The following is a 25,628-nucleotide window of genomic DNA, read 5'->3' on the forward strand; positions in this document are numbered from 1 at the left end:
GTGTTTTATAGTTTTCAGAGTACAGGTTTTGTACCTCTTTGGTTGTTTTTTTCCTATATATTTTATTCGTTTTGGTACAGTTTTATAAATGGATGTTTTTTTTTAAAGTATCTCTTTCTTTGTCCTTAGTGTATAGAAATGCTACCCATTTCTAGGCATTACTTTTGTACTGTGCCACTTTACTGAATCTGTTTATTCCTTGTAGTAGTTTTTTGGTGGAGTCTTCAGGATTTTCTGTGTATAGTATCATTTCATCTGAATACAGTGACAGTTTAAATTCTTTTCTGCTACAGTTGCCTGTTATTTCTTTTTCTTATCTGATTGTTCTAGCTCAGATTTCCAGTACTATGTTGAGTAAAAGTGGTGAGAATGGACATCCTTATTTTGTTCCTAACCTTCTAGGGGAAGCTCTCAATTTTTTTGCCATTGACTGTGATAGCTGGGGGGTTTTCATATGACCTTTATAATGTTGAAGTCTGCCCTCTAACCCCAATTTGTTAGGTGTTGTATCATGAATGGATATTGAATCTTGTCACATGCTTTTTCTACTCTATTGAAATGAACGTAGGGCTTCTATCCTTTTTTTTGTTGATGTGATACATGGTGATGGTTGATTTGCAAATATTGATCCATCTTTTCATCCTGGAATAAGTCACACCTGATCTTAGTGGATTATGTTTTTAATATATTGTTGTATGCAGTTTGCTATTATTTGTTGAAGATTTTTGCATCTATGTTTTTCAGGGATATTGGTCTGTAGCTTGTTTTCTTGCTTTCCTTTATTTTTTCCTTTTCTTTTTCTTTTTCTTTTTCTTTTTCTTTTCCTTTTTCTTTTTTTTTTTTTTTTTTTTTTTTTTTTTTTGGTGTCTGTCTGGTTTTGCTATCAGCGTAATATTGGCCTCATAGAATGTATTTAGAAACTTTCATTTGCCTTGTATTCTTTGGAATGGTTTGTAGAGAATAGGTATTAACTTTTCTTTAAGTGTCTGGTGGAATTCACCTGTGAGGCCGTTTCATCCTAGACTTTTGGTTTTTGGTAGTTTTTTGATTGGCAGTGCACTTCTGTTACTTGTAAATGGTCTGTTCGGATTTTCTATTTCTTCATGGTTCAGTTTTGGAAGACTGTTATGTTTCTAGCAATTTATCCATATCCATATCTTTTAGGTTGTCCAGTTTGTTGGCATGTAACTTTTAATATTACATGCCATGTAGTGTGATACAATCTTTTGTCTTTCTTTTGTGTCAGTTGTTACTTCTCTCATTTCTGATTTTATTTGAGTCCTTTCTCTTTTTCTTGATGAGTCTGGCTAAGGGTTTGTCAGTTTTGTTTATCTTTTCAAGAACTAGCCCTAGGTTTCATTGATTTTTTTTTTTTTGGAGGGGGTCTCTTTGTCATTTGTTTCTGCTTGGATCTTAATTACTTCCTTACTTCTAGTCCCTTTGGGTTTTGTTTTTTCTTCTTTTTCTAGTTCCTTTAGGTGTAAGGTTAGATTGTTTATTTAAGCTTTTTCTTGGTTCTTGAGGAATGCTTGTGTTGTTGTATTATTACCTCTTAGAATTGCTTTCACTGTATACCAAATATTTGGGACCTTTGTGTTTTCATTTTCACTTATCTCCATGTATTTTTTTATTTCTTATTTGATTGCTTCGTTGACCAATTGGTTGTTTAGTATCATGTTGTTTCATCTCCATTTGTTTGTGTTTTTTACACTTTTTTTTCATGTGATTTATTTTTTGCTTCATATAGTCATCAGAAAAGATACATGGTATAATTTCAGTCTTTTGAAAGCATTTATAAAAGTATTTTTATTTGCTAATCATGATGTTTACATGTAGTAGCAAAACACAAGCTATATATACAAAAGGCTTTCATGAAATGCATTTAGAAATGTGCATCTCCTTTTTCGTAAGAATACAGTTCAGGACAATACCTACCTACACTTGCGCTTTGCATGAATGCCTTCCTCTCTCTGAGGAGGTGGCTGTTTTCAGTTACTGAAAGCTGTGCATCTGTCTCCTGCTTCCCAGTCTCATTTCATTCTTTTTAAATTTATTGATGCTTGTTTTATGGCCTATAATGTGATTTTTTGGAAAGTGTTTCATGTTCAGTTGCAAAGAATGCAATATTCTGTTGGTTTTGGATGGGGCGTTCTGTATATTTCTGTTATATCCATCTGGTCCATTGTGTCATTCAAAGCCATTGTTTCCTTAGTGATTTTCTATCTGGGTTATCTATACATTGGTATAAGTGGAGTGTCCTCTACTATTATTACCATAAATTTCTCTCTTTATGTCTGTTAATATTTGCTTAATATATTTAGGTGTCCCATTGTTGCTTGAGTACCTACAATTGTTATATGTTTTTTTTTTTTTGGATTGATATCTTTGTCATTATGCAATGCCCTTGTCTTGTTACAGTCTTTGTTTTAAAGTCTGTTTTATTTGACACAAGTATTGCTACCTTGACTTTTTTTCTTCCATTTACATAGTGGATGTTTTTCCATTCCTTCACTTGCATTCTATATGTGTCTTAGGTCCGAGGTGAATCTTTTGTTGGCAGCATGTAGATGAGTATTGATTTTTATTCATTCCGTTGCAGTATGTCTTTTGCTTGGAGCATTTAGACTATTTGCATTTAAAGTAATTATTGATAGGTATGAACTTACTTACTGCCATTTAAAAATTTTGTTTTCTGGTGGTTTTTGTAGTTCTTTGTTCCTTTCTTCTTCCTCTCCTTTGTGAATGATGCATAACTGTTGTGTTATGTTTGTCTTTATTTTCTTTGTGTATTATAGGTTGTGGGTTTCTTGTTACCATGAGGTTCTTATATAACATCCTAAGTAAATCGTCTATGTTAATATGATTGTCATATAAGTTCAAACATGGAAAATTATGTCAAGATTATCATTCATATTTGAAGAAGAGAGTTTCCAAGACAAACAAAAGATACAGGAGTTTATCACCACGAAACCAGCCTTACAAGAAACTTTAAATGGACTTCTTTAACTGGAAAAGTAATGGCCATAATTAGAGAAAATTATGAATAAAAAGATGTAAATATTACAACATATATATAAAATGTGGAGAAGGGAGTAAAAAGAGAATGTGTGTTTGTTTTTCTTTCAGAATGTGTTTGAATATCTTATGTGTTTTAAATAGTGCTGAAATAAGCATAGGTATTCATATATCTTTTCGAATTAGCGCTTTTGTTTCTTTGGGTAAATAACCAACAGTGGAATTCCTGGATCATATGTTAACTCATTTTAATTTTTTGAGGAATTTCCATACTGTTCTTTATAGTGGCTACACCAGTTTGCATTCCCAACAACAGCGCACAAGTGTTCCCTTTTCTCCACATCTTCACCAGTACTTGTTATTTCCTGCTGTTTGGATATTAGCCATTCTTACTGGTGTGAGATGGTATCTCTTTGTGGTTCTGATTTGCATTTTCCTGTAATTAGTGATATTGAGTATTTTTTCACATACGTATGATCATTTGTATGTCTTTTAGAGTAATATCTGTTCAGGTCCTCTGCCCATTTTTTAATTGTCAATTATTTGTTTTTATTTTTGTGTTGAGTTATGTAAGTTCCAAATGTAGAATTCTTGGCTGCAGAGCAAATAAATCTATAGGTTACTCTTTTTCATTTTACCTGTTTTATAGACATTTTGGCTGCTCTCTGCCAGGAAAATTTGTTATATTCATTATTTAAATTAACATCACTTAGAATTAAAGAACCCTTTGTATTAACTGTCTTAAATCAGTCAAGCGCTAAGTGGTTTGGGAAAACAATGGCAGCAGATTTGGCTCATTTATGTATGTAGAATAAAGTGTATCTGCCTCCAAAGTGTTAACCTCACATTAGATAATAAAATATTTCTGTCATTATCAATTCATATTTGAAATAAAAACCTGCTTGAGTCATGCTGAATTGTGGGACATAAGGGAAACAAATTAGAAGACATTTTTGTTTGCTTATAAAGACATTTAGTGACTAAGATTAAAAAAAGAAAAATGAGAGTATCTCCAGTATTGACCTACTTTTATGTGCCATATTAATGTTTGTAAAGTGATTCACCTTGATCCTAAGTATGTACAGTTTTTCCTGTAGTCTAGTAGAGCATCTTTAGAAAGGGAAAGACCTTTCAGATTATTGATCATTACCCACCAAGATTCAAGATCAGAAAGTAAATTTATAATTCACGTGATGAGGGTCTGATAATTAGTCACTGTTTACTGACCCCAACGTTGATAATAGGAATTTTTGAGTGTGTGTGTAATATATGTGTAATTTTCCATGTTACCTAAACTTGTTTTTTATCTTCTGTTTCTAATATGTGTGAAATCATCATGCGATACAATGTAAGGAAATCCACACTGATAATTTTTAAAATTTCTCTCAGTTGTAACTTAATATTGTCTAATGAAGTCCAGTGCCCCTTCCCCATTGTTGACACATGTAGCACACAGTCTTACCGAATTTTCTTTATGTATTTACTTTTCCCCATAGCCCAGTTATATTATGCTCTTTCAGATTATTTAATATGAGTCACATCATTGTGTATTTGTCATTTTCTTGAAAATTATTTTATTGATCTCTTTTTCTCTGTCCAAAACAGTGTTTTTACAAATTCACACAGAAATGGCATTACCAATTTTTTTTGTTTTTAGTTTTCTTGCTACTTTTAGATACTTTGAAAACTTGTGAATTCTTCCATCAATAGTTTATCTAAAATAAAACATGTTACAGCATTAGAACTTTACAATTCAAGTAAAATACTAGTCTTGAAGGTCTCAGAATCATGAATGATTCTGGAATGTCATTTGTGGATGTCTGAGCATATTTTAGGGATACCTAGAACATTATATTCCCAGTGTTATAAATGATAAGGTGTTTTTATTTTGTGTGCATGTGCATGTAAAAGCAATATTTTTGCAGCTAACGATTTGTTGTTTTGATAATTTTTTCAGAATGATTAATTGTAGGAATTTTTGTCGTTACATGTTAAGAACTCATCTTCTAGGTACAGTGTGCTTTTTAAAAAGACAATCTGCATACTAAATAAATGGGCATAAACTATTGTTTTAAAGGTTCTGTTTAAGACTTAGAATATGATATACCAAATTTCAATTATTGGTCTCATTCCAAAGAAGAAGCAGAGACACATAAGAGATAGTACTAATGTCATTTGGGATTTTCATTCTTAATTTAACAAATTTAAATGTGGTGCTCTTCATCCAACATAACTACCATTTAACATTTCTTGGGTAACATAAAATTTGAGAAACTATATATAGCTCACTACCAGTTTTAAAATATGTGACCTGAAATCATTCCAGAATATTTTAAGACAAATTTGGCAAAGCATTTATTTTGTAAAGAGCATAGCACTTTGTGTAGGGTTTAAAATAATTTTAGAATTAGTTACAGATGATTTAAAGTTTGTCATTCTTTCTTGGGGGCAAATATTTTAAGTCTTAAGACAGGCACAGTACCACAGTGCTGACCACACATTATTATGCAGTTTTCATTGTTTCCAGTCAAGTTATTGTGGCCTCCTGTGTAGCTAGATTTATTCTATTATCCAAGGCTCAATTTCAAAGATTCTAGTTTTAATCTTATGAGCTATATTTGGTCAAAGTATTTTGAGTGTTCAAACTTGTAAGAATCCGAATCTACTTAATATCACCATTTATAGTTTAAATGCTTATTTATATTACATATAAATAAATATCCCATATATATGGAATTTAAATATAAATGATTCAGTAATTAAGCATTGGAAAATAACCTGAATCTAAAAATACAGTGTGACCCTGGCTCTGTGTGGGCATATCCAACACAACGGAGAAAAAACAAGAAGGAAATAAAACTACATTAATAGTTATTTGGAGCAGCAGGGTTTTGACTAGTTTCAATTTTTCTTTTTTATTTATTTTCTAATTTATCTTTATTGAGGCATTAGTATGTTTCATTTTGACTGGTTTTAACTTTCCTTCTTTATATTTTCTAGTTTATGACTGATTTTGATTTTTCTTCTTTATTCTTCTATTTCCTAATTTATCTATTTCCTATTCTATTTCCTAATTTACCCACCTACCCTAGTGGGGTACTAGTAACTCTCTAATTAGAAATTAAGTATTTTCAATTTATTAAAAATAATTTGGCTACTTAAAAAGATGTCTACAATATCTACACATACAAGTGCTAGTAGAACTGCAAAGTCAACACTATGTCATAGTAATCTAATTTGCATCAGTCGACATCTAAAGAATAAGTGTTAATAAATATTCCAATACTAAGTATACGGTTAAAAATCATTTCACAAAGTACTTTATAGCTGCATTAAAAAATGGCTTTATCTCATAATTTATATCAATCTTTGGTACATTAATAAAAAGTATAAAAGAAGAAAAGGAATTTTGCTTTTACTCCTGAAATTTATGAGTGCTTATTTTTTCTCAAGTATATTTTATTTAAAAATAACATATTATACATAAGAATGAATATATCAAAATGCATCCTGGGTCTTACCCCCAGATATTCTGATTAAGTAAGTCCAAATTAAAAATCAGCAATCTGTGGCTTATGTAAGGACGCACCTGATTCTGGTACAGGTAGTCCAAGAGACCATAATAGATTATTTTTTTCCTCTCTTATTCCTCAGCTAGATCTGTGGTCACCTTCACTCCATGCAAAAATCATTGTATTTTCCCAATAGAACACATTTTCTGTGGTCTCCAAGGTAAAATGAATACATCCCCAGCAGTTGCACAATGCAATCCACTAGGATGAAAGAAGAGGAAGTCAGAACTTCTATTTATATCTGTATCTCCTTTCCTTAAGTTCTATTTCTACATGTTTTACAATATATATAATTACTGATATAGTAGTGTGTTGCTATTTCTGCGTGTTGTATAATGTATATAATTATTGTTACAGTAGTGTTATAATAAATGCAAATGTTAACATTTATCAAAGGTTACTTTTAAATAGCAGTTAAATTATTTACCACATTTGTCTCTGGGATAGTATATTTGCTTTTTTGATGCTATAGTAAATGTTTCACATTTCAAAAATAGACAATAGACCCTTTACTATCAAGCGGCAAGTATATTTTATATGTGTGCTTCTCTACTGCCTTTTGTTCTTATTATCAGGTAATGCTTTTCCTTGGACTATCAGCTTGCATCATTTCAGCATGTATACCCTTTTTGGAAAACAAGTGACACTTTGCCTAGTGGAACCTATGGGTTGTACCTCTACTCTAGCTGTTACATCTCAAAAACTACTTGCTACAGGACCTGATACAAGGCATTCATTTGTTGTCTGTCTCCATGTTGACCTAGAGTCACTTCAGATAAAATGCTCAAATCCTCAGGTTAGTATATTTGATTTATGAAAGGAAATTCAAAATAATGTGATTTAAGAACAATTGTTATCAATTTTGTGAAGGGTTTCTCTTCTGTTTTGTGTCCTAAGTTATTTTTAACAGAGTCATCAAGATCAGAATGGTTAGATTAAGTATTGCTTTGAAGCTCTCTCAAGTTTTGTAATTTAAACTCTTCTGAAAATGTAATGGTGGCAGCATAAATGCATCTTTTGGCTGAAAGAATGAAATCAGTTGCAGATGTGAAGTGTTTAAAGCTGAAGAACTACTTTATTATCAGACTGGAAGAGACTGTTAAAGTGATCAAATATAATTTTCAGCCAGATTCTCACCCAGGACTTCTTTTGCTCAACATGTAATATTTTTTAAAAAGCATTGTTTAGTACTTAAGAAATGTATTTTGCTAATCCTGTAACATTTCAGTTGCTGTAGGCCAAACATACTGAAATCTGTCGTGTTACAATTTCATATGAATTCCAATCCCCGATGTATACAAATTAATTGCATACAGATAATTTGTTTCTTTCACCTCAAGCAGACTGTGATATACTTTCTACATAGATTGCCAGTGTTGAATACTATTTGAAATTATATTTTGAAATAACTCTTTTTAGATAGGTGTTGATTCTAACAGGTCAATGTTGATCGAAGTTTCTCTCAGCATTAGTGATTACAAACCACTAATTAAGCCAATTTTAGAGTGTGTTTTTTAGAGCGGGTCCAAATATTATTTCATATTTTATAGAGCCTCCTTACTGATACCATCCTCCTTCCTTCTCCTCTTCTCCCTGCCTGGTTAGTGGAAGATGAATTAAGGGACCTAATAGTTGCCAGATTTCTAAATATCATGTGAAGTGGCACAATGTAAATTCTGACTAGACTGTGAAAGTTTTTCAACATATATTACAGTCTCCTAAAATAAGTACTAAAAATAAAATGCAAAACTACCAAGAGACAGCACCCAAAGCCAATAGACATATTAAAGTGAAATACCAAAAAAAAAAAAAAAATTCAAATAATCTAAACAAGTCAAGAAGTGGTAACACGAGTTTAAAAACAGAGGGTAGAAACAGAAAACAGTAAAATGGAAGGGCTAAGATATTCTTACCAATGATTATATTAAATGTTAATGATGTTAACTAGGAGTATTTAGACCATGAGTTAGCAAACTAAAGCCTGCAGGCCAAAAACCCATTTTTTACATTTCGTCTGAGTTTGCTGTTCTGCAGAAGTAAGTAGGAGCACCAGAAAACAGCATGGCTCAGAATATTTACGATCTGATCCTTTAACAAAAAAAATGTTTACTGTCCCTTTAATGTTTACTCCTATTAAAAGGCAAAGATTGACAGAGTGGGGAAAACAGCAAGATTCCATTATATATTGCTTAAAACCAAAGCACTTGAAATATAAAAAACTGATACAATATAAATAAATGCATAGGAAAAATATACCATACAAACAGCAGAGGACGGCTGGATTTGCTTATTTTAATATCAAATAAACATAACGAAAAAGGGTATTACCAGAGATAAATAAGGATATGAAACTAAAATGGACAGAATTAAAGGGAAAAAATGGATGATTCTATTCAGTACTCTGTAGTAGGAACTTTTTTGTGACCTCCCTCAGCAATTATAAAACAACTAGATGAAAAATAATAATATGGAGATATAGAAGATGAAAAAAATTGGCCACAGACATAGTAGGAAAGTTTTATAACATCTTTTTCAGTGATTGATAAAACAAACAGATAAAAATAAAAAAATAATTGGAGGTAAAGTATGAAATACCCTACCAACTTGCCTTATCTAATTGACACTTATAGAACACCATATTGAACAACCATGGAATGAACATTTTTTTTTCAGGTGTACATTCTCTCATTTTGTTTAAGAGATCAAAGTAAAGTACTGTATATTATCACAGTCAAAATATATTAGAAATCAGTAATTATCTAGAAAACTGTACAATAAACATGCTTCTAAATAATCTATGAATCAAAGACAAAAATCACTTGGAAATAAGAACATATTTTGGTTGAGTGACAATAAAAAAGGTGGATATAGTAAAGTACTCTTCAAGGGAAAACATAATTTTAAATATTAACATTAGAAATAAAGACCCTAAGTCATTCACTTATGCTTCCACTTCAGAAAGCTAAGAAAAGAATAAGATAAACCCAAATAAGTGAAAGGAAGAAAATAATAAAGATAAGAGCAGAGACGACTGTTACAATATAAGAAAGATAAACTACAAATTACCAATATTGGGAATGAAAGAGGAGGTTTATCACACAGATCCTACAGACTTTAAAAGCATAATAGAATATGGACAACTTTATGCCAGCAAGTGTAACAATATAGGTGAAATACAAATTTTGACTAAAAAATAACTGATCAAAAAATAATACAAGAAGAAATAGAAAATCTGAATATCCTTATATATTTCTAATAGAAATTGTGATATCAGAACAAGTTTATAAAGACCGTTTCAGGCCCCAATGGGTGAATTCTGTCAAATAGTCAAGGGAAAACATAGAAAAGTTTTATAAATCTTTTTTCAGGGATAGAGAATGGAGGATTCCTTCTCAACTTGTTTTATGAGCCAGTGTATATTTTTTATACATTTTATTTTACTGTTTATTTATTTATTTTGAGAGAGAGAGAGAAAGAGAGCACAAGCAGGGGAGGGTGGGGCAGAGAGAGAGAGACTTCCAAGCAGGCTCCATACTGTCAGCTCAGAACACAATGTGGGGCTCAATCCCATGAACCATGAAATCATGACCTGAGCTGCAGTCAAGAGTCAGACGCTCAACCAACTGAACCATTCAGGCACCCCAAAGCCAGCATAATTCTGTTATCAAATCCTGAAAAAGAAGGAATTAGAAATCCCTCATGAAAATAGATGTAAAATTCTTAAACAAATATTAGCAAATCGTTGTAGCAGTATATAAAAAAAGTTAATATGTTATGACAAAGTAAGATGCTTTAATATTCAAAAATCATTTGGTATAATTCACTGTATCAGTAAATTGAGAAAAATTATATGATAATTTCTGTTAGAAGCAGGTAAAACATTTGACAAAATTTAACCAACCATTTATGATTAAAACTCTCAGCAAATTGAGAATATTAAATAAGAATTTAATATTAAAGAATACTAAAGAATTAATATTAAAGAATTTTTCAAAACTGTAAAGGACATATGTAGTAAATCAAACATCATACTTAATATCACACTGAATTGTTTTCAACTAAAATCAGAAAAAAAGCCCAGAATGTGGGCTTTCATCACCTGTTGTATATCATCCTGGATGTTGTAGCCATTCCAATAAACCAAAGGAAATCAAAAGGCATAAAGATAAGAAAAGAAGTAAAACTCTGTATCTGACAAATTTTTTTAAGAAAATCCTAGAGGAATTAAGCAACTATTACTAGAACTAATAAAATTATCAAGGTTGCAGGAGACAATAATAATATATAAATAGTTATTTATTAATATATATTAGCAGCAAACAATTGGAAGGTTGAATAAATCCTTTCCATTTATACTGGTTTCCAGAAACATAAACAAACGAATCTAAAGATATCCAAGACCTTTACAGTAAAAACTGGAAAGCATTGCTGGGAGAACTTAACACCTAACTGGAGACATACACCTGTTCACAGATGGATGAGTCAGTATTGTTCAAAGGGCAAAATTGATTTTGATACTGGGCATAATCAAGTTTAAAACATTTTCTCTTTGAAAGACTTGGTAATAGAGCAGAAAGCCAAACACTAAGAGAAAGTATTTGTAAAATATTCATCAAACTATTATGCAAAATATTTCTTTAAAGTTTATTTTGAGAGAGAGAGAGAGAGAGAGAGAGAGAGCAAGCACATGAGCAGGGACGGGGCAGAGAGAGAAAGAAAGAGAATCTCAAGCAGGCTCTATACTAACAGTGTGGGGCCATACACAGGGCTAGAACCCATGAACTGTGAGATCATGACCTGAACCAAAACCAAGAATCAGACGCTTAACCAACTGAGCCACCCAGGTGTCCCATGTTATGGAAGATATTTAAAGAACCCTTTCTAGTTGTTAACGTGATGACAAAGAATAGTTTATATAATGGGAGTAAGATTTGAACAGACTTTCACCACTCAAGATGTTATTGGTCAGTAAGCACATGAAAAGATGCAGATCATCATTATTCATCAGGAAAAATATAATGTAAAATGAAGACAACCCACTATACACCAATTAGATTGGCTGAAATAAAAATGAGCTTTGTGAACCATCTAGAACTCTTTGTATACTGTTGGTGGGAATGTAAAAATTATACAACTTTGGAAACAACTTGGAAATTCCTGAAAAAGTATGACATGCACTTACCATGTGACACAGCCATTCCTCCCTAAGTTTTTCCTTAGAGAAACACAAATATATGGCTATGCAGAGACTTTTATGTGGATGTTTTTGGCAGCTTATTTGTATAGCCCAAAACTGATCACAACTCAAATGTTCATAAATAATTAAACGGTAATTAAACAAATTATGATCTATCTGTATAATATAATACTAGTCAGTCATCAAAGATCTGAATTATTGATAAAATGCAACGTAATGGATAAATATTGTAATCACTACACCAAGTGAAGAAATTCAGATAAAGAGTACTTACTGTATAATTACAACTATATAAAACGTTAGAATATGCAGACTACTATATTGTGACAGATTCCTCATTGCCTGGAGAAGGGAGTGGGAATGAGGAGGGAATGATTGTAACAACAAATTCCAAAAGGATATGAAGAAACTTAAGGAAAAAATAGAAAAATTTTTTATATTCATAGTTTAATAGTAGTTTAATCTCTATATGATAGACATCCAGCTACTACTTGGAGTTGTCCATCAGAGACCTTCTACTTTAGGAACTTATGAAAGTCATTATAGCCTTGAGAGGATTGTACCACTCTACATGTTCTGGACCTCCATAGCCATCCTAGCTGAGAATAAATTCTATTGCTATTAGTGTTTTAGCCTGGAAATATATTATTTTGAATCTTTTTAAAAAAAAAAAACAAAAAAACTTCTTTTACTTTGAGATTCTGAAGGGTATTGTGATTTCTGTGGAATCTTATTAAATGTCATGTTGTCACTCAAGTCCGAACTCTGGAATATCTTTATCAGATATCCACTTTGTTTGGAACAGGTCAGGTTTTGTTGTTGTTTTTAAATATAAACTGGTTCTAAGCAAAGTCATCACATAGGTTTTGGTCTGGTATTTCTTTCTCATGCCTGCTCACTCTTTTTGTCCTTAAACCTCCATCACCTGGCTCCCAAGGCCTCCTTGCTGCTCCCCAAATACCAAGATCTTTTTTTTTTGAGAATTAAACCAAGGCTGAGTGAACCTCATGCCTCAAGAATGCCTTTACCCAAAATGTGATAATTCTTATCTTTTCATTTAATTCCAACTTTATCTTCTTGGTAAGTCCTCATAAACCAGCTCTGTTTAATTGTATCAGCTTCTATAACCAAAGCTGATCACAAGGTTGTTGGGAAGTTTCAGATATTTATGAAATATGTGAAAATACCTTGTAAATTCTGAAATATTATAGGAATGCCAACTGTGTTAGTTTTTAGATTGACTCCAATACAAAATGTGATACCCTCTTTGTAATTTGTTATGAGTATCTCTGGTAGGATGTAGCAGTCTTCCAGAGGGCTAGGAAGCCACAAAACAGTATAACACTTTGAAGAATCATTATGTATTCAGAGGTTTGGTAAAGAGTTGATACTGTTTTATATCCTTGTGTGCCAGATTAACCTAAATTTTAATGATAAAAACATGAGATTCTCTCTTGTGAGTGGTTGCTCTAGCATAGGCTTCCAGACTCCCTCTGGATTTTCACAATTACAAAAGATGGCTTGATTTTTCCCCCCAATTGCAGAATAATACTGAGTACTACAAGCCCAATACTACATACACCAACCAGAAATGAGGAGAACAAGGATGAGTAAGATAAACACACTGTGGGAGAGTGAGAATGCCCTGTCTCCTCAAGGTCCTTCTAGGTGGACTAAGAATCAAGTTGACATGAGACAGATTAACAGGAGAAAATAAAATCTAACAGTGTAAATATGGGGAATCCACACAGACATGGAAATTCCCATGACAGGCAAAATGAGTTATATATACCATTTTGGACTAAGGAGAAAGTCTGGGACTTCAGAGAAAATGAATGCAATTTATAGGAAGATGATAAAGAGTAATTGTCTAGTAAGCTAATGTTTGCTGGGCCACTTAGAAACCATGGGACTTAGAGGACTTTGATCAAACAGGCCTTGATAGGTTCCTCCCTATCTACCATGTCTAGTTCATATCATAATGTAGTTCTTTGTGGTGATAATTCTCTTCCTAGTGCAGGTCCTCTACCTAAATTCTTTGAGGCAGTTGTGGGGGAGGCAGAGAGCTTTTTGTGAATCTGCTGGCATTGCTTTTTTGATTGTTACTTAATTTAAAATAATCTTCATGCCAAAGTGGCTTGGCTTATCATGGGGTGGCCTGCCCTTGGCCCATACAACATGAGAAGGCCATGCCTTTCTTAATGCATCTGTTGAAATCCACAGATAAAGAGCAAATCTTGAAAGTGTCTTTAGAGAAATGACACATTACATACAAGATAACCAAAATTTGATCATTAGCTCACTTCTTCTGAGTATAGAGAGCAGAAGAATATAACATCTTTAAATTGCAAGGGAAAAAATACAGCTTCTCAACCCAGAATTCTAAATTAAAAAAAAAATACATGTGTATGAATAAATATTAAATAAAGACATTTTCACATAAAAGAATCTATCACCTGTAGAACTGCACTACAAGAAATCCTAAAGGAAGTCCCTCATATACTGAAGGGAAATGAAAGCAGATGTTTGATCTTTTTTTTTCTTAATATGAAATTTATTGTCAAGTTGGTTTCCATACAACACCCAGTGCTCATCCCAACAGGTGCGTTCCTCAATACCCCACACCCACACTCCCCTCCCTCCTACCCCCCCATCAACCCTGTCTTCTCTCAGTTCTTAAGAGTCTCCTATGTTTTGTGATCATCTTTTTAAATTTTTCTTGGCCATTGAGTTTGCTCTTTTGTGAATTGGCAATTCAAATTGTTTACATTAGTTTGTATTTTCCTGATTATTAATAAGGTTGAGCAGTTTTTAAATGTTTATTGGTCAATGAATTTGTTTTACTAATTGATAATTCATATCATTTACACAGTTTTTCTGTTAAATTTCTTAGCAATTCCAAGAGCTTCCCTTAGGCACTATGAATACAAACCCTGAATTTGTAATGCAGTTATTTGCCTGTATGGCATCTGTTACCAAAAATGTTCAATCTTTCTTGATGAAATATTATCTATAGGTCTTTTTTTTATTTTCTGGGTATCCTGCCTTATAAAGAGAGTATAATGGGCCCCTAAAATACAGACATCCATGTGTATCCTAAAATTTCATTTACGATTTTTATTTTTAAAATTAATGACTCAATATAACACCGCCTTTTTTGTGAGTGGTTATTCCATCTGTTTGGTTTTTGTGTTTGTGAAGGATAGTGCTTCTTGAGTCCTTTTTTTGTGTCATGGACCTCTTTGAGAATCCAACAAAAGCTATGAGCCTGTTCCCTAGAACAATGTGTATATCCACTAAATTTTGCGTATACTATCAGAAGCTTTTATACATTGTAGCCAGTGTATAAGATTCTTGATTCCATTTTAAGGAAATAATTTCTTCTTAAATATCACTTTTTTTGTTTATCCATTAGAGTCATATCAGAAGTTTTGACACTGGTATATTAATTAATTTGATTTATTATTGCTTAGATACAAAGCCTGCAAGTAGTTGATGTATTTCATTCATTCATTCATTCATTCATTCATTTATTTTTAATGTTTATTTATTTTTGAGAGAGACAGAGACAGCATGCGAGCTGGGGTGGGGTAGAGAGAGGAGACACAGAGTCCGAAGCAGGCTTCAGGCTCCAGCTGCCAGCACAGAGCCCGATGTAGGACTCAACTCATGAACCGTGAAACCATGACCTGAGCTGAAGTCAAACACTCAACCAACTGAGCCACTCAGGCACCCCACTGTATTTGAAAATATAGTGTGCAACTCTGTATGTAGGGCAGACTCAGGATAAATTCATTGTCATATTAGGCATTATTGTGGGTCTCTGTATCAACTATGGTGAACTAAACTACTATGTCAGTTCCTAGAACTCATTGCCATTCAAGGGCCTTAGACACTATAAATATTTAACACAGTTGAATAATGAGAGTTTTTGTTCCTAGGGATGATTTTCATTAACCCTTGCCTTTATCTTAACTGTTTTACCAAAGTTACCCAATTCTCTTTAATGTGTTTAGTCACTGTTCTCTTTAACCTTAAAAATTATGTTTATTCTAAAATTAAAGGAGCCTGTAGAATCCTCTTTTTAATATAATAGAGTTTCAGTTTTCCCTTAGCCAATAAATTGATACATTTTGTCTTGCTATAAGGCATTTCCAGGAACAAAACCCATCTTTGCCATTTTGGGTTTTAGGTATGTGAAACTAGAGGAAGAATAGGTTTTATGCTCCTTTTTTATCCTGTTTATTCATAGTTTTATTGCTAAGTTATGTTCAGTTTTCAGTAAGGAAGTAGAATTTGGCATTACTGTCTAAGAGCACACCATTGAGTTTAGACAAAACTAGATTTGTATTTTTTGTACCACTCATTTTTAATTTTTCTGAGTCCCCTGATTTTTATTATTATCTTCATGCAAAATTAGACTGGGTAAGGATTATGCTTTATATGCAAAGGCTTTTTTTGTTTGCTTGTTTTTAAGTTTTTGACAAAAGTCTTTTCTCTTTTTTGAAATTGAGTTTTAAGGATTAGTGATAACCTGCATACCAAATGAGCTAGGCTTTTAAAATATATATTCACTTAGAGCTCTTTGGTGCTCAACATGGAGTAGTAATCACTTGTTGAAATTCCATTCTCTTGCTTGATTTCCATTGAAATTGTATACCCATGGTTTTCTTCTACCTACCTTTATGATTACTCTTCTCTCTCCCTATACCTTGCAAAACAAGTCCTTCTTCCTTAACTGGATAGAGCCTTTTGATGCCCCTACATCATCTCCTGCACTTGGCTATTGCTCTTGCTATTCTTAAGACTGCAGTAGCTTTTTGCATCCACTTAAATCATGTTTCTTCTTTAGAAATGTATCGGCTTGAGGCTTCTCTCAGCCTCTCCAATCCAAGTAAATCTCCTATGTGATTGGTTATAGAGTAAATGAGAAAATAGATGTGAAATTAAGTTTTAAACAGTGAAACATTACATTTTGGTATTCATTAGGTATTCGTTACACAAGATATTATTGATATTCAGTCATCTTCATACATAATGTATATAAAGCTGCCTCACATGGTGCTCATCTTTAAGAAAGTTTTAAAGTTTTATTGGGATATACTTACATCCAATAAACTGCACATGTTTAAATTAATGCTAGGATATTTGACATATGTACACCCATGAAACCATTCTCAGAATCAAGATAATGCATACATCCATCATCCTCAAAAGTTTCTTTATGCCACTTCATAATCCTCCATTTTACTTCTTACCCCATCCCAGGCAACCACTAATTCTGTCATTATGGATAATTGTCATTTGCTAAGATTTTGTAAAAATAGAATCATACAGTTGTATTCTGTGTCTCTGTCTCTCCTTTTTTTTTTTTTTTTTAAACCTAGCTTCTTTCATTCAGCATAATTATTTTCAGATTAGGTCATGTTTTCCATGAATCCATAGTTGATTTCTTTTTATTGATAGATATTCTGTTGCATGCATATACTACATATTATTTGTCCCCTTACTGGTGAAGATTTGAGATTTTTTTCCAGTTGTAGATTATTACAGAAAAACTGCTATGAACATTTGTGTTCTGTCTTTGTGTGGATATAGGCTTTCATTTTTCTTGGGGAAACAAGAGTGCAAGGGCTGGATCCTATGGAAGATGTATGTCTTTTTCAGAAACCACCAAACTATTCTACATTTTGCATTCTGATCAGCAGTAAATGAGAGTTTCATCTTTGCCAATATTGTTATGGTTAGGCTTTTTGATTTCAGACATTTTAATGGGGCGTAGCGATAGCTTTCATTGGCAGTTTTCAGTACAGCTTGAAGGATAAGAATTGAATATTTATCTTCATATTTTTTTATTTTTTTAAAGCCTTTGAATTTGGCAAGTCTGAGTTCTGTGATAGTAACTTTCTCCTTTGAAAATAAAAATATGTTTATAGTTTATGTCTGTGTTTGCTTGGCACATTAATTATGCACATACTTAGTGCCATTCATACATAATTATTGAAGGGTAACAGTTAAAGGAAATAAATAGTGACAATAAAAGCATCAGTTCTCTTAAATAAATTAACTTTATGCCCTTAGAAGTATCTAGAAGTTGTTTTCTTTGGTGTATGCTTTCCTTATTTGTCAGCTTTAATTGTTTAAGAAGAAGTAAATCTTTTTTCAAAATAAGGTTTGCAATAAAATTGTTTCTTTTTAGAGAGAACTCATTCTTGATTATGAAAGACAAAAGAATTTGAACTAAAATTTTTCTAAGAGGTGTTTCGTAAGATCTCTAGCCATTAGATGTTTTTTTTAAAGCAAAAAGAGCTATAACCTGAGATTTGAGACTTCATCACACAAAAAGCAGGAGAAAACTGTAACCTAAGTACTGTTTTATATCAAATAAGGGTTGACAACAGTGTTTTTATGCATCTGTTCTGCCCACATAAGAAGCCAGCTTTATCATCTGGATGTGTCCTGGGGCTGAAACTTCTTATAAATATGAGAATTTCACCCTTTTTTTTTTTAATGGCAAGCAGAATATGGTATCCAGCTGTGGATTTGCTTATATATTTTGTTTGCATTTTTTTCCTTGGGCTTGTTTTATACAGTGTATGGCAATATGTTGTCATACAAATTCCGTGATTAATGCTTATTTATGAAATCTTGTGTAAATATCTTAGAACTTAGTCAAACAATGTGCAAGTTAAACAATTTTTTTCCTCTGAATATTGGAATGACAAATCTAAGGGGAATGGTAGGTTGAATAGTTTATGTTCTTTATCTATAGCAAAGTCTTATATGTAACATTTTCCTTTTACCATTCTATGTTATGTCATTCTTTTCCACTTTATTTTACTGGGTGAGAAATTCTGTTTCAGATTTATTCCTCAGAAAAGTAGGGGGAATTTAAATGTGGAAAACATTTATAAATAAGAATGGTAATTATTTCATGTGTAATTAAATAATCATATTTACTAGTATACATTTGACATCTAATTCTGATACCTCTGTTTAAGAGGCATTTCTTTGTGTTCTATTAGTTGTGTATTAAAAGCAATCCACTCTTTCATTGTAAGCTGTTTAATTAACATTATTGCTGTATTAACACTGTTTTTCCAAAAAAAGCTAAATTGCTCATAAAATATCAAAGTTTGAATATGTGGCAAACATCAAGTATGAGTAAATTCATTATATCTGCTTCAAATTCAAATCACGATAAAATACTTAAAATTGTAAACTTGCTGTATGAATTGTTCTTTGTATATCTCATCTGAATCATAGTATCATAAAATATTCATGATCATATGTATTATTATAATATATATATTTGATAATTATCAAATATAGATTACAGATCATGATATAATATCATGATTGGTGATATACTGATAGATTTTTATTTCATGTATTCTTATTTCCCTGGACTTGTTTTAATTTTTTCACATGTAGTAATTTAGTCAATTGTGACTGGAAGTTGAAAGACTCGTTTTCCCTTTTTCTTCTGCTCAGGTGCAGCTTTTCTATGAACTGACTGAGATCATGAATAAGGTCTGGAATAAGATTCAGAGGAGAGGTAATCTCAGTCCTTCATCAGCCTATGCAGAAACCGTGGCGGGGCCTGTCCCTGGTTCTCCAGTGAGAAGCAGTGTAGGCACTGCTCCTCCAGATACCAGCACATGCAGCCCATCTGCTGATGTTGGAACTACTACTGAGGTAAGTGTTTCTGAAAGGTTCTGCTGCCAGTGAAGGGTGATATATACCACAGAGTTCTATATCAGGGCTGAGAATGAAGATGACCTCATTTCTGTGGAAGCTGGCAGGTTCAGAAGGCTCATGGGGAGCTGTGGTAGCAGTGGCTATTTATTAATGTTCCTTTTAGGTCCAAGTATTTTAATTGCTTTCAGTAGGTAGTGGGGTAGTTCAGGATATTCGGGTTCTATGAAATGGAAAAAACTGAGACACAGTAAAGGTATGTTTCCTCAGAAGTATGGAAACTTAAAAGCTGAGTGAAAAAGAGGCTTATGCTTCCCTTTCCCCTACCCTCTCTGCCCCTGCTCTTTTTGTGAACCAGGGTATTATTGTTATCTTTACGTTAGTGGTTTTTAATCCTGTCAAACCCAAAATCCTCACCTTCTCTCTTCCAGTCATAAAAGTCTTTCTTTTCATTTTTAACACCCTAACCTCACCCAACATGCCAGTGCCTGTTTTATAACAAATATTTTATAATGCCCCTTTACTATCCTGAATGAAAAAAAAAAACAATGTAATGCACATATACATAATATTTCAAAAATATCTAATAGCTCAAAATATAAAGGATTAAAGGAATATAATTCAAAGTATAATAATATATATTCAATATATGTGTAAGTGCTCAGGCATGACTATGTTAGAAGAAGACATGATGAAGTACACAGTACGTACAATACGTACGTGAATTTGACTGATAACAAATAGACTTGTTTCCATCTGTATCCAGTACCATGAATGGTACTGTTGTGGCATCATTTATTGGTGGCATCATTTTCTGAAATAGCAAACTTGGTAGAGTTTTGAATAGAGCAAAATTTATGCTTCCTTTCTTTTCAGTATTTACATTTCTGGAACTCTTAGTGTATAAGTATAATAAAATTGTGCAGAAATGCCAAAAAAATAATGTTTAGATCTAAAGCTGAATTAAGTTTTATTTCCAAATATATTTCCAAGATTTTCACCTGTGTAAATTTCTATGAGATCATTTTGCTTTTCAGGACTGCCTTATTCATGATAGAAGCTCTTAATTCCCCCTAATCCTAACTCTTAAATGCCGGTAGTGACACCCAATCATTGAGTTAACCAGAAATATCCTAATACATTTCCCCAACACAGGGGTGAACTTGCACCACTGAGAACTACTATAATAGATAGAGGTAGAAGTTATGTTATTGTTTTTGCACGAAGACATGTTCTATGGAAACATAGCTTTGGCAAAATACAGAATGGGAAGAAGCATCAGGTAAAGGGGATGTTATTATTTTTTTTAAACACTAAAGGCAATCAAACTCAGTTAAATGGACATTTTTTTTTAATTTGCTTTGAGGCTTTAACACATTAGAGTAGATCTGTTTGACAACTGCACAAGCAACTTCTCTATCCCCATTCATTCTACATTCTGAGAAACCAGTGACCCAAGTGATGGGTTTTGCTCCACACTCCAAACGAGGAATAAGTCCAGTCTAGAAATGTGCAGTTATGAGGTCGATGGGGCATATCCCTTCTAGGGTAAAAACTTGCTTTCATGGAGATTCCTACAGTTAGAATACAAAAGCTCCTGCAGTTTAAAAACAACAACCACTCTATTGAATGTAATAGTTTTCAAACTTATTTAACCAAAGACTCTTTTCCACATATTATCATTGCACAGAATACACTTTGTGAAATACTTTAGAAGAGTAATCAAAGCTTGGGGTGACAAGTTGCTAACAAGGATAGTATAAGTGAAATTAATAAATGAAGTTAAGTCATAGAGACATTCCACTGGCAGAAAGGAGAGTGTTCCATTAAACAATTGTCTGCTAAGTACTTTATTTACTGGGATGTCCAGATAAACATGACTACCTATTTTGGGAAGTGGGCTTTTAGAAAGAGACATTTAAAAAAACATTGAAAGACTGGAAAAGACAAGGCTTTCATGGAGTGGTCGCACCTGTTGGTCATAGATCTAGGGACTGCCATTCATACAAAGTACAGTATAAATGGTGCTCTCTATTGTGCACTGTCCAACCTACACAAAAGGACATGGTAGCCCTAATATGAGATGTAATAGAGATGAACATGCCCTGTAATTATAGAAGTATGATTAACAAATTTATTCTCTTGTATCTTTGGGTGTTTTGCAGAGGAAGTAACGCTTGAGAAGAATCTTGAAAATAAATATAACATTAGTAGCAGTTTTGTTTTATTAGGTGTATTATAATAGAAAAAGCCAGAAGAATGATGTCCTCATGAGCCAAAATGGGGAAATTAATAAAAGGAGAGATTAACAAAGGGAGAGATTTTCTCAGTCATATAAAAAGAAATTCATTCTAGGGTGTCTGGGTGGCTCAGTCATTTAAGTTCAAGCTCTGGATCTCAGCTCAGGTCTTGATTGCAGGGTCGTGAGTTTAAGCTCCACACTGGGCATGGAGCCTACTTAACAAAAAAAATTAAAAAAATAAATTCTGATTTCTATAACAAGATCCTTACATTCCTGCAATTCATTTAAATTTAAAATATTGAGGATTCTTTCTGATTGAGTTGTAAACATAAGCAATGAAAATGTTCATTAGTGAGCTTATTAGTTTTGCGTTAGCCATGGATTTAATCTGACCTATGTGAAAAAGATCTGAAAATGAAAGAATCATAATGCAAAAGACATATTCATTGGAGGAAGACCATGTAAAGCAGCTTACAAAAGGTCATACAGACTTATGAAGGAAAAAGTGGCAAATATTTTCAGAATGTACCATCTTCTCTTGTTTACATACTGTGGTCAAGAAAAGAGGTGAGTAGTCCAATATGGATTTGAAACCTACAGTTATTTGGGATACTTGTTCCCTGAGAAATATCTTAAAATAATTTAGCTCCTTTATTTGCCATAAATGGCAGGAAGATTTTTGTGAATACTGTTAGGATAATCAGTGTTAGGGCTTTGATCTAACTTTGCAAATTAGAAGGAGGTGTCTATGTATTGAATATTTAATGTTTAATTTCTCCTCTCAAGAAAATAGTTATGTGGGGATCAAGGTTAACTATGTATCCATATGAGTTTAAATTTACCCCTTTGAGAATTAGCCAGTAAATGATGACATCTGAAAATACAATCATTGTTTTCTCCTGTGTGTATGAATGCTCCGTCTATGACTCAGTCTGTGGTTTAATTCATCCAGAATTCAAACTTTGTGCCCAAGTTTTCATTTCTCATTTCTCTTTGTTTATTGTGCTGCTAGAACTGTGTATAAATGATATTTGTAATTTTCATTCCTTTACTTTTGAGTTCTAGCATATTAGATATGTTACTGTGATCCTTTGGATTCCATTTTTAACTTATTTTTGTTAATTTTGAAGAATTTGGCTGTATATTTGAATATGTTACTTACTCAGTGGGAAATACTGGATGTGAAATAACTCTCCACTACCATCCATCCCCTCTTATCTTTATTATTAGTGGATAACCCTAATTTAAGCAACCCGTACAATGCTTGGTGTGCAGATTGGGTTTTAAACACATTGTTCTTGAATATGTGGATGTTAAATGATTTGGGAATATCAACTCATTATGATTGAAATCAATCTGATTTATTATACTCTACAGCATGTATATATTAAGTCCCTGCAAATATATTATGATGTGAATTCATAAAACTGTATGAGTTTATTTTTTAAAAAGTTTTGGTCTTTTGTTTTAAACATAATTATTTTATATTTTTTTATCAGATTTGTCCAAATTTTTTGAGAGTCTAATCCTGTTGTTAACTCTTGCTCTTTGTAGATTGTTTCCTTATGTGTTATGTAACCTTATATTAAGAGTTTTTCATTAGCCTATGAGACTTTTACATAGTGGTTGAGGCCCTATTCCCACAGAGGTTTTGTGTGTTTATATCTTTGATGGACTACAGGGGTTGTTTCTAGCCTGAAACACCTTTACTTTTAATTTCATATCTAGAAGTTTTTTGAAAACATTTGGCAGTATAAAATCAAGCCCTCAAACCTATATATACCTCAGAATTGTGTTTAAAAGTTTCTAGGATACCTTGTAAGATACATAAGTCTTTCCTTTTTGGGGTTTATTCTGTTGTGCTTTCACATTTTTTAATTGGATACTTAATATTCATCTTTAAAAAATTAAACATTTAAAACAGAGTCTTTTTATCCTAAGAGGAATTTATAATATGGCATGGATATGTGCATACACATAATATGTAGGTGGACTGCAAAATTTAGCTCATAATGGATTCTGCTTCCTAGAGACAATTCTGTACCACATAGAAGGAGGAGCAAAACTTTTGTTATATAAGAAAAAAATATAAAATTCTGAGTGTATGTGAGAATACTGATTTACAACTCAACCAAAAGTAAAAATTAACAGATTAACCTCTAATGTTGTAAGTTTTGCTTCATGGCAAAATTTGACTTACATTCTTATCCTTCATTGATTCAGTGATTAAAATTGCTTCTAGTTTAAAAAATATGTATGTTGTGTGTGTGTGTGTGTGTGTGTGTGTGTTTAACATCCATCACCATACATAGTTACAAGTTATTTTTTCTTGTGATGAGAACACTTAAAACCTACTCTCTTACCAACTTTCAAACACACAATACAGCATTATTACCTATATAGTCATCATGCTGTGCATTACATACATCCCCAGGACTTATTTATTTTATACCTAGAAGTTTTTGTCTTTTAACCCTGGGCACCTATTTTGACCCATATTCACTTTAAATTTAACTGAAAATAAGTGCATTATAAATAATTACTGGAGATTGAGGAATGAACCACCTCATGCCAGATTTTTTAAGTTTTTATTTAAATTCCAGTTAGTTACCATACAGTGTAATATTAGTTTCAGGTGTACAATGTAGTGATTCAACACTTCGATACAACACCCAGTGCTCATCACAGCAAGTTCACTCCTAATCCCCTTCACCTATTTCACCCATCCTCCCACCCACCTTCCCTCTGGTAACCGTCAGTTTGTTTTCTATAGGTAAGAGTCTGTTTCTTGGTTTGCCTTTCTATTTCCCCCCTTTGTTTGATTTGTTTCCTCACTTCCACATATGAGTGAAATCAAATGGTATTTGTCTTTCTCTGACTGACTTTGCTTAGTATTATACTGTCTAGTTCCATCCATGTTGTTGCAAATGGCGAGATTTAATTCTTTTTATGGCTTAGTAATTTTCCATTGTGTGTGTGTATACACATATACATATATATGTATAATATATACACACCACATCTTTTTATCTATTCATCTACCAATGGACACTTGGGCTCTTTCCATATCTTGGCAATTGTAGATCATGCTGCCATAAACATCAGTGTGCATGTATCCCTTTGAATTAGCATTTTTGTATCCTTTGGGTAAATAGTAGTTACCCAATTGCTGGATCATAGGGTTGTTCTATTTTCAACCTTTTGAGGAACCTCCATACTGTTTTCCAGAATGGCTGCACCAGTTTGCATTTCCACCCACAGTGCAAAAGGGTTCCCCTTTCTCCATATTCTTGCCAACACACCTGTTGTTTCTTGTGTTGTTGATTTCAGCAATTCTGACAGTTTTGAGGTGATATCTCCTTATAGTTTTGATTTGTGTTTCTCTGATGATGAGTGATGTTGAGCTTCTTTTCATGTGTCTGTTAGCCATCTGGATGTCTTCTTTGTAAAAATGTCTATTCATGTTGTCTTCTGCCCATTTTGTAATTGGATTATTCATTTTTTTTGGTGTTGAGTTTTATAAGTTCTTCATATACTTTGGATATGAACCCTTTATCAGATATGTCATTTGCAAATACCTTGTCCCATTCTATAAGTTGCCTTTTAGTTTTGTTGATTGTTTCCTTTGCTCTACAGAAGCTTTTTATTTTGATCAAGTCCCAATAGTTTATTTTTGGTTGTTTCCCTTGCCTCAGGGGACATATCTAATAAGGAGTTGCTATGAGGTCACCTTATATTTGTTGTGCTCATTTATATCGATTATGTATCTAGGGAATGCTTTGAAATCACAGTTTTGAATTTTTCATTTCTAATTAATATTTGCATTCAAAGAAGTTCATAAATTTTTAAAAATTGCTACTATATAAAGTACTGTTTTTCTCATTTGCATCAAATACATTCATTA

General features: G+C 32.6%; 1 protein-coding gene across 9 annotated transcripts in view; it reads left to right on the top strand.

Annotated features, from left to right (window-relative positions):
• Window positions 1–25,628, top strand: part of VPS13B (vacuolar protein sorting 13 homolog B) — an 843,987-nt gene that overhangs the window by 459,213 nt on the left and 359,146 nt on the right. For all 9 annotated transcript variants that reach the window (XR_007148665.1, XM_047842688.1, XM_047842692.1 and 6 more), the window contains 2 exons: window positions 7,163–7,383; window positions 19,279–19,482. Coding sequence is in view for 8 of the 9 variants with exons in the window: in XM_047842688.1 (XP_047698644.1) it covers window positions 7,163–7,383; window positions 19,279–19,482 (425 nt within the window). In the remaining variant the exon portion in view is untranslated. The remainder of the gene's footprint in view (window positions 1–7,162; window positions 7,384–19,278; window positions 19,483–25,628) is intronic.

This window comes from Prionailurus viverrinus, chromosome F2, assembly GCF_022837055.1.
Source record: "Prionailurus viverrinus isolate Anna chromosome F2, UM_Priviv_1.0, whole genome shotgun sequence".
Taxonomy (NCBI): Eukaryota; Metazoa; Chordata; class Mammalia; order Carnivora; family Felidae; genus Prionailurus; species Prionailurus viverrinus.